At 38.1% G+C, this 14,930-nt stretch overlaps 2 protein-coding genes across 2 annotated transcripts in view; both read right to left on the bottom strand.

Moving 5' to 3' along the window:
- LOC127805735 (ion channel CASTOR-like) overlaps nt 1-14,272 on the bottom strand; it is a 32,172-nt gene extending 17,900 nt beyond the window's left edge. The window contains exons 1-2 of the mRNA XM_052342488.1: nt 14,125-14,272; nt 54-502 (exon numbers count right to left, since the gene is read on the bottom strand). Coding sequence (XP_052198448.1) covers nt 54-502; nt 14,125-14,137 — 462 coding nt within the window. The 5' untranslated portion in view covers nt 14,138-14,272. The remainder of the gene's footprint in view (nt 1-53; nt 503-14,124) is intronic.
- Nucleotides 2,273-14,581, bottom strand: LOC127805736 (shewanella-like protein phosphatase 2). Its single transcript, XM_052342490.1, has 2 exons — nt 5,569-14,581; nt 2,273-4,946 (listed from the first exon to the last, which is right to left on the bottom strand). The coding sequence occupies exon 1, from the start codon at nt 14,565-14,567 to the stop codon at nt 13,371-13,373; it is 1,197 nt and encodes a 398-aa protein (XP_052198450.1). The 5' UTR covers nt 14,568-14,581; the 3' UTR covers nt 2,273-4,946; nt 5,569-13,370.
- Nucleotides 14,582-14,930: the final 349 nt, after the last annotated feature.

The following is a 14,930-nucleotide window of genomic DNA, read 5'->3' as shown; positions in this document are numbered from 1 at the left end:
GTAAGCTCCAAATAGCTTCATCGTAGAATTATCGCGAGAGAGAGGAAACTCACTGCCACTGAAAAAGCCATCTGCCAGCGAACCTTCAGCTGACGGCCCCCAAAGGCGGCATGCGCCTTCCGAGGGAGCGAAACAGCTTCGCGCTTCTCCGCCGACACGACGTCGCATTTGTCAACGGAAGCTGCTCGCGAAGCGCCGTGGCGATCGTCCGCCGTGCGGGGATCGAATTCGAAACGCCGCCGTGTTCCAGCATATCTGGGGTAGCGGGGAGGGGGCTGAAACGACGACGGCGACGGTGAGTAGGAGTAGGAGGAGGCGGAGGAGGGCGTCCTTCTTGGAGCCCTGGGTTTTGCTGCGAAGGAGCGTCGATTGGGGAGAGTTCTGGAGTGGTGGATGCCCAACGGCGACGGGAAGAACCAGTCTCTGCTGCTCGCCGGCGACGGGTAGGACCAGTCTCTGCTCGTTGACGGCGACTGTGTGTCGGAGGATTCAAGGGACATGACTGGAACATGCGAAGCTGTTGGTCAAAATCGTTGGAATACTATTTCTACTCTCAAATTTAACTAACATTTATTATGTTATCATATCTTTATATTATATATCATATTAATAAAAATATTAAATTTAAATAACATTTCTATCTAAAAAATGTATCAGAATTTTAAATTCATCTTATTTACATCTATATTATATATATATATACAATTAATTGGACATTATATGTATACAATTAGAATAAAAATGTCAAATGAATTATACCCATAATTTTCTAAAGTCCAACGAAAAAGTAGGTTGACTCCAAGGTCAAATCATTTTGGCCTTTTTTTTTAATTTTAAAATATATAAAAATATTTTAATAAATTATTTATATTAAAAATTTTAATTAGTCCTAGATTGAAAGATGTGTAGCCCCAAGTAAGAATGAACAACATCAATATAGAAGTAAGGATAAACAATATTTTGTTTAAATTAAATTATTTAAAATTATCTATTCAATTTAAATTATAATTCAATTTGATTTAATTTTTTAGTCGAACAATTTTAGTTATTTTGATTTAGTACAGATTTTGTATTAACAAAATTTAAAATAATTAAATTAATTAAAATATTAAAAATATTATTATTATTGTATTTTGTTATTTTAATAAAAAAAAATTTATTGACTCAATTTTTTTAATTTTTTAATTTGTTTAGTTTGAAAATCTATTTGGTTAATTCTATTAGATTTTTTATATAAATTTAATTTATTTAATTTAAACAAATAATTATTATCGCACTATGAAATTTTCACTCTTAACTTCAAATTATTAATTATTTATACTAGGTTAAGACATTTAACCATCTAGATTAAATTACCCCATATTAAAAAAAGATATGATGTGATGTAAATGGAAATGGAAATCAAAGGCCATTTTAGGTGAAAAAATAAAATATAATAAAGAAATTTATGGTAAAAGAGAAATAAAAATATCAAAAAAAGTATAATAAAAAATTCTCAATGTAAATGAGATATAATAACTTCATTAAAAATATGACTATAAGATAAAAATAATTAAAAATTAAAATTATTGTGTCCAACCTCACCAACAAAACTAAAGCTTTAATTTATTTATTTACTTATTTTTATAACTCGAGTTTTGATTTCACCCAACTAATTTTAGAAGAAATCAACTTCTCTCCTTATTCACCCTTCGGATTAATTTAATACGATCACGACCTATACACACTCAGAGTGAACTTTGGAGAAGCAACTTTTCTCCTCATGAATCTCACATTCACGTCATGCGAATGAGACCTCCGAAAGGACAACATAATACACCATAACCTTACCTCCACGAGAATAATTTACCTTCCAACATTAAATGTTGCCTTTCAAAACGTCGCTAAAATTTAAATCTATGATGTCCCTGTTATTCTCCTTGTGCTTTACCTACGCCATGTGAGTGAGGGCTAAAGCTCTTATTCTTAGTTGGGAAGAAGAAATAAATAGAGCAATTTAGCATGAGGATTGATAAGCCTGGAAGAACTATGGTGTAGGATCTTTTGGGGGACAATCCTGCCCTGCTTGGAGCATATATAATCAGGCACAAAGCCAAGAGCAACCAAAAAATAATATAATAATAATAATAATGAATAAGGACTTGCCAACAAACAAGCAGTGCCAAGCCTAGATACATTGCAATACATAGCAAATCCTAGCAATGCCATACATTCATCCAAAAAAGAACCAATAATGTGGGTAACATCACATAGTGAGAAAGAGGGGCAAATCTGGCAGTGGAAAACAAGATTCAATCAAAAGGGAAAACAAGTTCTAGCAAATGTTGATTGATCTATATACAGACGTCAAGAACACCCAAAAAAAGGATCAAACCGATAAATGAGGCAACCTAATGATAAAATCATTCCAGAGACTCCATTGTAGCATAAATGTAGGCAATGCCATCTGATGATCACCTTTGATACACATAAGCAAGAACTCCCATCTTGTTTGGATCAAAGAAGAGTGGTTGCGCGAGCTATGAAGCTTCTTGACTGAGTGGGGCTGGGTTGCACGCAACTAGGTCGATCCTAAGAAGGTCAGCTATAAGACTACTCCATGTTCTACGGGGCAGTTATAGGTTTTTTCCCTAATAGCCCAGTAATTGGAAGTTAGAACTGAATCAAGTTGTTTGGACAGTCTGTTGGGAAGTCATCCCAATTGGCAAGTGATACACACAAGCTGATCCATGTATAGGGAAGATCAATGAGTCCGAAATTCTCCTTGAGTTCGCCCTCTATTGTCCTAAAGGAGCCGATCACTGACTCGATAACCATGGTCACTTTTCTTTTACCAAAAAAATTGATACTGGCCTGAACACTAATTGTAGTGCATAGAAAATGAAAATTATGCCATTTGGCAATGAAGAAAAAATAAGCACAGCAATGGTAGCATAAACAGTGGGTAAAGCAGAGCAATGGAAGTATAAGATCGTGTTGGCTTCTCATAAACAAGTCATAGTGGCTAAAGGGCAAAATGCAATGGATAGGAAATGCTAGTTATGCCACTGTCATAAAGAACCACCCAAAAACAGAACACTAGAAGAATGAAATAGTGAAGAAAGGGGCATGAAATGATGGGACTTTTTTTAGCCTCGTGAAAAAGTAAGCATTACCCAAATAGTAAGGACTGAATAAATTGATTAAACCATAAGGCAGTAGATGATAAATGATGGCATTTTTCAATTTCAAAAAAATTCAACAGGGCCTAAATGGTGGCAGTAGCATATCACCATGTCCAATTTTTTTCCTTAATATTGCAACAGTAGCCTAAAGACATAATCCAAAGCATAGCATATTCCCAAGTAACAAGACGGTAGAATTATTATGTCTATGCATTGGATCAGTAGAATATTCCTAATGAAAGTGGAAACAGTAACAAGACCGTCACCGATCAAGACTTAGCTCAAAGTCGACCCAACCCAAATCGGGCAGCCCAGAATCGGCCCAAATAGTAGCGCCGAAACAGTAGCAAAACTTCATAAATTTTAGAATTATACTTGATGTTTGATTAGGATTTTATTTCTATTAGGATTCTAGTTAGATTTTGTTTACAAGTGTTAAATGGAATAACTAAATTCTATAAATATACCTAGAAGTAAGAGATTGTAATCAATTTTTTTATTCAATAAATTCTAGCAAACCAGTTTGGTTTCTTCCAGCAAGCAATTTCGATTCTTGCGCCTAATTGAGAGTCCAGCTTTGGTCGTTTCGATTCTCTCAAAGGTACTTGAAACTTATTGTTTCAATGGTTTCTTTGTATGTTTTCTTTGCACACACCCTACACGCTACGTCAGGTGGTGTCAGAGCAGTTAATCAACCAATTAGATGGCTAATCTTGAAAGCAGTATCAACCAACCTCGCGATAGTGATCAAGGATTGCCTACAGTTAGGAGAGCAATTGAAGAATAACGGGAAATAACTCATAATATGCAACAACAATTGGAGCATATTAGCAACCAATTTGGTATTTTATTACGAGGTGATGATAACAAGAACTAGAATAATTGAATGATTCATGACAGAGGAGTTAACCCAAGAAGATCAGCCATTAATCTTGTCCCTGTTAATCCTAGAAGACCAATGATGGAAGATAGCGATGATGAAGATGATCTTGATCATGTAATATCTAACCATGGTGATAGAGAGATTAGGAGGAATGCGCAGCAGCACAACCATTGGGGAAACGATGAGTATAAACTAAAAGTTGATATTCCTACCTTTAGTGGAGATCTTGATATTGAGGGATTCCTGGATTGGATCACTGAGGTTGACCATTTTTTCGAATACATGGAAATCCCAAAAAAAAAACAAGTCAAGCTAGTGGCCTATCGATTGAAGAGAGGCGCATCTGTTTGTGGGAACGATTGAGAGAGACTAGATTGAGGGAAAGCCGACATCCAGTTCAGACATGGAGACGAATAAAGCAGCTATTAAGAGGTGGGTTTTTATCCCCTAACTATGAACAATACATGTTTGAAGCATATCAAAGATGTGAACAGGGAATAAGGAGTGTAAATGAGTATATCTTTGAGTTTCTGAGATTGGCGGAGAGAAACCAATTGTCAGAAAGTGACAATCAACAAGTAACTCGTTATTTGATTGGGTTGAAATCTATTATTCGTGATAAAATTGGAGTTTAGATGGTTATGTGTGTGGCAGAAGCAAGGAACTTGACTTTAAAAGTTGAGTTAATGTTGAATGAGAAAACCTGCAATGACAAATATCGTCGGTGTAGTGGGAATGACAATAAACAAACAGCTTTTGATAAAGGCAAGTCGGTTCAAGAAGTGCAACCTTCCAACCCACCTAATGTAGTTAACCCTAATAAGGCTACAACGGGAGGAAACACTCGATGCACGACTTCTAATATTCCAAAATCCACTAATCTTTATGTAAAACCTATTCTTTTAAAGTGTTTGTTATATCTAGGGTTGCTGGAACTAATTTCTTGGACAGAAATTCTACCACACTCTGTCTCACACATTCACGAATTTGATCTAAGGAACAGATTTAATAGAATCAACAGAAAATAAAATAGAAAACAGAATTAAACCAAACAAGAAACACAAACCACACATCCACAAGAACATTAAGATTATCCTGGTTCATGCCATGTGAATGGCACTACATCCAGCCTCTAAGATCCTCCCGAGAGCAGTCTTTATTTCTAGAAATCGATCAGTACAGTAGCGGCCCTTCTCTCCCTTCTATTCCCGAGCGCCCCAATTGTTTTCCCCCAAGATTACAAAGCTAACAACCCTAGCCTCTCTCAGAAACAATCAGCACTCGTTACAAATAGAAAAATGAGAACTCTCTCTCCATTTGCTACCCCTTGCCCTCTATTTATAATAGTGGGTGGATATCCCAATGAATATTATTAGATATTTACAGTTTAACCCTCAAACTATAACTAATTACAGCTTGGGTTACAACTTCTATCTAAAATCTTCAAAATGAACTCTAGCAAACTGCCATCATTCACTGCTACTGCCTCATCTTCTTTTTATACCATATACTCGAGACAACCTTTAATAGTGTTTCAAGTGCAATGAGGTTGGGCATAGGTACAATGATTGTCCAAGAAGAAAGACTATTAATATTGAAAGGGACGATGAAGGAGAATATGGGCATGAAGAGTATACATGTGTAGTGAAAAAGTTAATGCTGTCTCAAAAAGAACGAAGATATTACTCAACAGCATAAGCTTTTTTGCACAAGATGTACGGTGAACGGAATGACCTTTAAGCTAATTATTGATAATGGAAGTTGTAATACTCAAGAATTTCTAAAGGACTCAAGTGTAACTTATCTTAGGGCGTAAATGGAATTTTCATAAGTTTGGGGGGTTATAGAGTAATTTTCCAAAGTTATGGGTGACCAAATCAGCTACAGGGAATGCCCTGGAGCTTAGATACCTACGAAAAAGGATATGCGATTGATGAGCATCTCAAGACAAGATTTATGGCATTAAAAAAAATCGAAATAGAGACTATTTTTAGTACAATTATAGTTCAAGCTGAAAAATCGAATGGTCACAAGGGACTTCCGAAAAGTCAACGGAACCCTGAGAAAAATCAAGTTAGGCATAAAGAACAATCCTGAGGTGGTTTCAGTATGAAACAAGAGGGATTCGCAATCAAAGCATACTTTCGGGCCTAAGTGTTATTTATGAAACTTGGCCGAAAGCAGTAAAACGAAACTTAGGGGATAAAACGTGAAAGAGAAAATTTAGGGGTTCGTTGTGAAATTTTCAGAAACTCAAAGGGTTGCTTGGAAAGGTCCAAAAGTAATTTTGAAGTTGAAGGGGTGAAAGTGCAATTTTGAAAAAAAAAAAAAAATTGGCAGTGGTGAGGAATCGGCCACCTCTGCTATCATCGATTTCGACCATTGGGGGGTTTCCAATTAAGGCTCAGAGGGTTCAAGATTAGGGGTAGAGTCATCAGGACCTGCCCATGGTGAGGAATCAGCCACATCGACGGCTGATTTGATCAAAATTTAGGCCGTGAGATGGCTAGAAAATCGAAGCTCTATGAATCGATTTTTGGGGCTAATGATAAAGGTTTTGGGTTGATCTGAGGCAAGTTGAGGCATTAAAGACCTCGGATTAGACAGCAAATGGCGTTTTAAGGCTCGAAATCGAGTATAAATAGGGGTCGATGGCCAAGGGTTTGTTCATAAGTTCGAGCACAAATTCAAGTCTTTATAAAGAAAATCGAGGGTTAAGGATAAGGGGTTTTTGTTCCTTGTATTTTGTAGAGTTTCTTTGGAGCTTTTGGTGAGCATTCGTGTAGATTTGATAGGGTTTCGGGTGATCACCGGAAAACTAGGCAAAAGCCTCGGCCGAGCTTTCAAACGACTGGTTGAGCCACTTCCAGTAGTGGTTTCAAGCCTAAGATGGTACCATTGTGATCGACTTGAGGTGCAAGGCAAAGTAGAAGCAAAAACCAACAAATGTCGGTGGCCGAAGCCGGAGAAGACGACCAACGCATGAGGTGCACATGCCAATCTTCACTTGCAGTACACGCGCAGAGCGAGTGAGGGCCCGTGAGACATAGGTATTTTTTGAATTTTATTTTAATATTTTTGAGAAATTATTTTATGAATTATGGTGTTGAAAAATTTGAGAAAATATTTGATGAGGTATTTATTTTGGAATTATCAAGGGAAAAAATATGAAGGAAATAGAGGAAAAATGAGGAAATTATGAAAAAATAAAAATTGATACTTCTTTGAATAAATATGATGGTCAGGGTACGTTGAGGCTCAAAGTTGAGTAGTTGTGTGATTATTGAGGCCTGTCACAAATATGATGGTCAGGGTACGTTGAGATATCCCGAGTTTTGTTCAATGTGAGTGATTTTCCCCGAAAACTTATACGTTATGTATTGTCTATATTATGCACGATATTTACGAAGGTTACTAAATCATATGTAATTTATGAATATTTTGTCATATCTGTACATGGCATGTTGCATCAATAGTTATGATATTACACATGGCATGGAATTGTTGGCATATAGATACTTGTGAATGGGATGGGGTGTCGCCCTGATAGTTTAGCCGTAATTCCCCAAAGGTGTTGACATATAGGAGTATCCCGTGCCACATGTGCTTGCTAGGATGATTGCTTAGGGTTCCGTGTCAGGCTAGTTTGCCAAGAAAGTTACACTAGGACATTTGTTTATTCTTGTCCATGCATCATTCATTCATTCATGAAAGCTGTTTTAACCTTCTCTTAGAAAATTCATCTTCTAATGTTGGATAGTTGATCTTGGAATATTCCACGTTCCAGGCGAAATGAGCGGTCAGAAAGGCAAGGCAAGGGGGTGGCTGAAGCTTGAGCATGGAGAAGGTTGAGTGGTGGGTCCTATGCCAAGGCTAGGACCGGATATCCAGTTAGTTTATGTTTAATTTCATTAATGGTTATTGTAATGTTATGACTCGGTTTGTATGGAGTTTATTGTATGTTACAAATACAAGATTTCTTAAGGTTCTAATTCTGCTTCCACTTATGAATGAATTTACCATTCCTTAGTTCTACATTGGGAATGTTAATTTTGTGTACGTTTGTTGAGGATTTTAGAATGTCACAGAGATGCTATTGTAAATGTGTGTGAGGGAAAAAAAAAAAAAACCAACATAATAACATGCCTGAGGCGAGGTGTTACATAGGTCAGGAGAACATCATAGGAAGAGATGTGGTGAAGAAGTTGCAGCTAACTCTTAAGAAACATCCAAACCCTTACACGATTGGATGAATCAAAGAAGTTGATGGCATACGTGTGGATGAATGCTACAGGGTGCCTTTCTCTATTGGTAAGTATTTTGACAAAATTTATTGTGATATTGTTGATATGGATGCTTGTCATATGGAGACTTTGGCAATTTGATGTGGATGCTAAGCACTCAGGTAGGAGGAACACATCTTAAGAAAGAGGGTGTGTGTTATACTTTGTTACCTATAGTAGAAAAGAACCAAACCAAAGCTTATAAAGTTGAGGGGAGAAATTTTCTTACCATTACACATAAACACTTTGAGTTTGTGAGGGAGTGTAAGAATACCCGAGAGGTTCATCTGTTAGTTGTAAAGGGAGAGAGTGTGAGTGAGCCAGTGAAAGTGAATCAAATTCTAGTGGAGGTGCAGGGATTGTTGGAGAAATTTCATAATGTGGTTCCTGAGGAGTTACCTAATGAACTATCTCCTATGAAGGATATTCAACACCACATTGATTTGATTCCTAGTGCTAGTTTGCCTAACCTACCACACTACAAGATGAGTCCTAGGGACAATGAGATTTTGCGGGAGCAGGTAGAGGAATTGTTGAGAAAATGACACATTCAAGCTAGTATGAGTCCATGTGTAGTGCCAACATTATTGACACCAAAGAAATATGGGAGTTGGAGGATGTGTGTTGTAGCTAGCGACTTAGCCGAGCAAGTTCAAGCAATTCAAGAATATGTCAAGCATAAGTTGCACAAAGCGAATGAGAAGTAGAAGGCAACAACTGACAAGCATAGAAAGAACAAGGTATTTGAGGTTGGAGTTGAAGTCATGGTATTCTTGAAGAAGGAAAAGATTCCAGCCGGAAAGCATAACAAGCTCAAGCCAAAGAAGTATTGTCCTTATAAGATCACAAAAAAGGTCAATGACAATATTTATGTTGTGGATTTGCCTAATCATATAGGTATTTCCAAAACCTTTAATGTTGATGATCTTTTTTTGGATTTGTCGAATGTTGTGTTGTCATACCCGCATCATAATTTGAGGACGAATTCTTCTCAAATGTGAGGTAAATGATGTTGTCACCGATCAAGACCCAACCCAAAGTTGACTCGACCCAAACCGGGCAACCAAGAATTGGCCCACACACTAGTGTTGGAATAGTAGCGAAATTTTATAAGTTTTAGGATTCTACTTCATGTTTTATTAGGATTTTATTTCTATTAGGATTCTAGTTGAATTTTGTTTACAAGTATTAAATGGATTAGTCAAACTCTATAAATACACCTAGAAACTAAGGGTTGTAATAATTTTTTTATTCAATAAATTCCAGCAAACCAGTTTGATTTTTTCCAGCAAGCAAATTCGATTCTTGCGCCTAGATAAGAGTCTAGCTTTGGTTGTTGAAGTTTGTTCTCTCAAGGGTACTTGAAACTTATTGTTTCAAGGGTTTCTTTGTGAGTTTTATTTATATACGCGCTACACACTGCGTCAGGTCGTGACAGTACCTTCCTTGGTAAAGCTTATAAATAGACTAAGTTAGTTAGAGAATGGTATGTTTTGAATGATAATTGAATTCAATTTTCCCTCTCATCAATTCTCTCTTGTTTCTCTATGCTATCTCTCTAATCTCTCAATTTCTTTGCTTTGTCTACAACTCTCCCTCATTTCTGTTTATTATCTTCCCCGTTTTTGTCAAATTCTCCCTCCAATCCTCCTGTTATTAGTCCTAATTCCCTCGGATTCTTCCAATTTCCAATCCAAACCCTAGGCTAAACCCTAGGTACATGACAATTGGTATCAAAGCAATCGTTCCTCGACTGTGAGTTCAAAAATTCAATAGTGTTCGATCCGATTATGAAGTAATCAAGCCAAATTCGAACAGAGCCAATCGATCATTGGAAGCAAGTTTGGGTGATTCGTAGCGGAAGCAGTTGAGTTACAGATCTCAGTGACTCCAGCAGATACGAGTAAGCAAGTAATTCTTGCTCAAAGTCTTGAAGACGCTAATCTCTTTAAGCCGCCTTTGTATCCGTTTCACTAATTCGCCATTATCACCCTCCAGGATCAGGTTGGAATCGCTGATCGTGCTCACCTATCAACACCGAGGCTAATTGAAATTGTCGGAACTCTTGAATTTGCTGGAATCTCCTAAAATCATCGCTCAATCGATTCTACACCCAAACGTCGAACTCTGCTTGTCCCAACGTGTTGCTAAGATCACTAGAACTACGTTTGGAACTGCCAACGATTCTTGGACGTAATTTTCAACAAGCTAGGCGAATTTTATTAGCAGATTCGTTAAAGCCAAGCCAGCCAATTTTCGATTGTGACAAAGGCAAATTCAGGATTGCTAATCAAAGTCATAGCAACTAACCAAGGCAAGTACAGGAAACGATTGCATCAGGCGAGTTCAGGCGATCTAGGCCGATTCCTCAACCCCAGCGATTTCAAATTTGAAGAGGACTCGGGCAGCCAATCATGAATTTGGACGCAATTTCATAGACAACTACAACGATCTGAACTCAAATGGCCATCGACACCAGGATGAAAAAGATGGAGACGTAGTTGCAACAAGTGACAACAATAGCGACGGAAATGCAGATCCACATGGGGACCATTGAGGAGTCCATAGAATCGGTGATAGAGAAGAAATTGGATAGCGCAGTGGATCAAATGCGCGAAGAGATGAGCAAACAGAACAATCAGATACAACATTTTATGATGATGTTGGCAAGGCAAAATTCGGTACGAATTTCTCCTAATTTTCCTCCAATTGAGAGATCGAACCCGATTCTACTAGGAACCGGAATGGTCAACAGAGCTACTAGATCCTCAGAAGTTGAGGCAGAACCTCTTAATGGAATCCTATCAACTACATCCGATTTAAAGGAAGCGGATGCTATATCGGACCAGTTTTCGAACTTACCGAAAACTAAGGACCAATCAGATTTAGAACACAACATTGATTCATTAGATGTCCCAGTTATGAAGCATGTTGGAGCTGTTATTGGTGATGCCTCTGACAGCAATTCTAGGTTGGATCGAGTCTTTGTTGCTCCACATGTAGTCAAAGAAGTTCTGATTGGGCAATCCAGATCAGAGCCGTCTTATATTGGCTCTAAGAAAACTACTTACAATGATGATGAGGTCCTAAAACTAGAGGAAGACAATCTGTCTGTTCAACATTTTTCTACTGCAGCTGAGGATTTCATTAGGCAATCCTTTGGGCTCAAAACAGTCAACACCGAAGATGATGAGAAGAGGGGAACATATGTAAATAAAGATTGTGTTCCATCACTAGCTTTTCTTATGGTAACTAGTTAGATGTGTGAACTTTATACTGATCATCACTTGCAAGTTTCAGTTGCCAACTACGACAGTCAGGGAGTGGCTGATCATGTTCTTAAATGGGAGTCCAATCTTGATTGGATAGCTATTGCAGTATGTAGTTATATTTGGCTCAAACTCAATAAGGTTACTTTTAGTGAAGTTTTGGATCAACTTATGCCTGAAATTGCTTGTGCGAACCTAAGAGCGCAAAGGAAGAGGCCTAGAAGAAGAAAGAAGAATAAAACAGAGAGAGAAAGTTGAGATTGGATGAGAACAGTGGCCAATCACTGTATGTTCTTAGGGACAATAACTCTTTCAAGGAGGGGGAAGTTGTCACGACCCCAAGAATAGATTAGTAATATGAATTACATGTATTTCTCTTTTAGTTGTACTCTTATTTTGTAGTTGTTAGTACCTTGGTAAAACCTATAAATAGGCTACAGTAGTTAGAGAATTGTATGTTTTGAATGATAATTGAATTCTACTTTCCCTCTCATCAATTCTCTCTCAAATTCTCTCCCGTTTCCCTCTGCTATCTCTCTAATCTTTGTCTTTCTCTGCTCTGTCTGCAACTCTCCCTCATTTCTATTTATTATCTTCCCCATTTCTATCCAATTCTCCCTCCAATCCTTCTGTTATTGGTCCTAATTCCTTGGATTCTTTCGATTTCCAATCCAAACCCTAGGTACATGACAATATGGAACTATAAACATGAAGGTTACCCCTAACATGGACCCATAATCATTGCACAAAACTCTATAATAAGAAAGAGAGTTCTGAGTTTTTTATGAACATTGAATCTGTATGCTAGAAAAGGGGGAACTCAATAGAAAATTATGGAAAGTATATAATCTAATGGGCATAGCATAGTTTAGAGTCCATCTAAACTAATTGAGTTGCTTTTAACATTCTTATACTATGCCCGCATAGCATAATTCACTAATACAAACCCAATGTTGATGGATCTGCACACATGAAATTCTGAGTTTGGGTCCTTTCATGTTCCAAAAATGCAGGGCGATGTACAGACTGTGACGCTCAAATGCTTATTTCCTGACACAAAACAAGTCTTGCTAAACTTCCTTGAAATTACAACTAGTTAAGATACGCATCCACCATTAGCTTAACGTAAATGAGACCCTGCATGCCTGTCATAGCTGCAAACCTATAACCTTGGCATTTAGCACAGAACGTGATGGCAAATTTATTCATTCAATTGACAGAATCTGAAGTTTCCTATTTGAGGCCTTGTGATTTCAACCCTAACATGATAAAGATAAGACAGGGAAAAAGAAAGAGCAAATTATGATTTCACTTTCAATCAGATCAAAGGTTTCACTTATAATTAGAGTTCAAACATAGAAAGTTTCCAGGTTCTGGCATTCATGCAAAGGATGAGGCATCATGCCAGAAAACCAAGTTGTATGAATCTCACTTGTTTATAGCAAATAGGGAGGTCAAATTCATTTCAAATAATATAAAAGCATTTATCATGTTTTTAACTATCTGGTTGTTCTTGCACCCAGTTCATACTAATTTGAAATGAATCAAGAGAAGCCTCAAATAGGAGTTAAGAGTGAGTCCAACTTACAAGTGACTGAACAGTCATTCTATTAATCATATGTTGACTCAATGACTGACTACAAAGAATAATGCTTCCACATGAAAGTTAACCCACAATGATAATCTAAAACTTATATACTAATATGCTAGTTTTTCTCAAGAGATTAAAGTAAAACTACCAAGTTGAGTTAAATTCCTCCCTGGATAACAATTAGGCCTTCACCTCTACTTGTTTTGGCCAATGTTCAGGGACCAGAAAACCAAGCCCCTCTTTCTCTTTGGATTCAGGAGAAGATTCATGTGTTTTCTGATGCAAAGGGTGTGACGATAAAACCCGCAACTCCGAATTCCCATTTATGATTTCTAGAACTTGAGGCAATCCATTAATACAACCCTTGGACATCCCCACGTCAATCCTTATTGCTCTGTTGTCACACACGCCATTGATGCCACTCTCTTGAATGGTATGACCCATGATCATCCTCTTCGCACCAGGAATGGTCGCGAGGACATGTTCAAGAGTCGAACAGTCGCACATTTTAGCCAATTCGTGAGAGAACTTCCGCAACCAAACAACTGAGTTCCTACCCCTAACTAACTCCGACGAAACCCTCTCTTTCAATCCACAAATCCACTCCCTCACGTCTTCATTAATTCGATCTAATCCATAAAAAACATGCTTCGGCAAAAGCCCTCCATGAACAAACACGGACTCTCCGACGACAGCAACAGTCAAATTTTTCGATAGAAATCGACTCGAGATCGGACCTTCAGGTCTCAGCGCGGCAATTCTTGCCCTAATACTATCACTGATATCTTGATTAACGTTAGGAAAAACCGAAGGCAAGCCACGAAACGGATCCTTCGGTTTTGGCAAACCATCACAGAGACTCTTCATAGCATTACCGACGCGATACCAATCAGCCCAAACTCGGAACTCCTCTAAACCAGATTGAGTCACGTACCTAAAATCACCATCAATGTTCATGATCTCGTGGTTCCCGTTCATCGTAACTACCGTGCCGCCGGACTTCGCAGCCTGGCGCTTGAGCTTCTCCAGGAAGTAGAGAATCTTGATCTCGTCGCCGCCACGGTCGAGGACGTCGCCGATCTGGATCAGGGTGGCGGAGCCGCCGATCCATCTGTCGGAGGAATCAATGAGGCCGGCCAGCCTCAGCGCCTCTTTGGATTTCTGGAGGTCGCCGTGCAGATCGCCGACGGCGACAAGGCGGTCCGGCGAGGGGTAGGTGGTAGGAATGGGGTCTAATGGAGATGAGGGGCTAGGGTTTGGGGGCAAGAAGAGGCCGCCGACGGAGAAGTCGACGAAAGCGTCCACGAAAGAGGAGAGAAGGCGAGGCAGGCTCTCGCACGCCGGGCTTCGCTCCCCGCGAGCGCCTTCTCCAGCCATCTTTCCAACGTCAACGCAAGACCTCTGACATATATATAGATATACACAGGTGGGTTTATTGGTAAAATACACTAACCACCCCAGAGGTAATGGCTAATTACAGACAATGCTTTTATCCACGGCTACACATATAATTATAAATTTTATTTATAAACTAAAATATATATATATATATATTATAACAAATCTATGTATAATTTGTAATTTTGAAATATATATATTTAAGAAAGAGTATTGACCATCTCTATTTTTCGTGGACTAGCAAACCAACAAATTAAATAAATTGAAAAAATAAAAAAAAATTCAAATGGTCAACAAAATTTAAAAAATAAAAAAAATCAAGCAAATCAAAAAATCCAACCG

Source organism: Diospyros lotus, chromosome 7 (genome assembly GCF_014633365.1).
Source record: "Diospyros lotus cultivar Yz01 chromosome 7, ASM1463336v1, whole genome shotgun sequence".
Classification (NCBI taxonomy): Eukaryota; Viridiplantae; Streptophyta; class Magnoliopsida; order Ericales; family Ebenaceae; genus Diospyros; species Diospyros lotus.
Note: the sequence above shows the minus strand (reverse complement) of the source record. Positions and strands in the feature narration are given on the sequence as shown.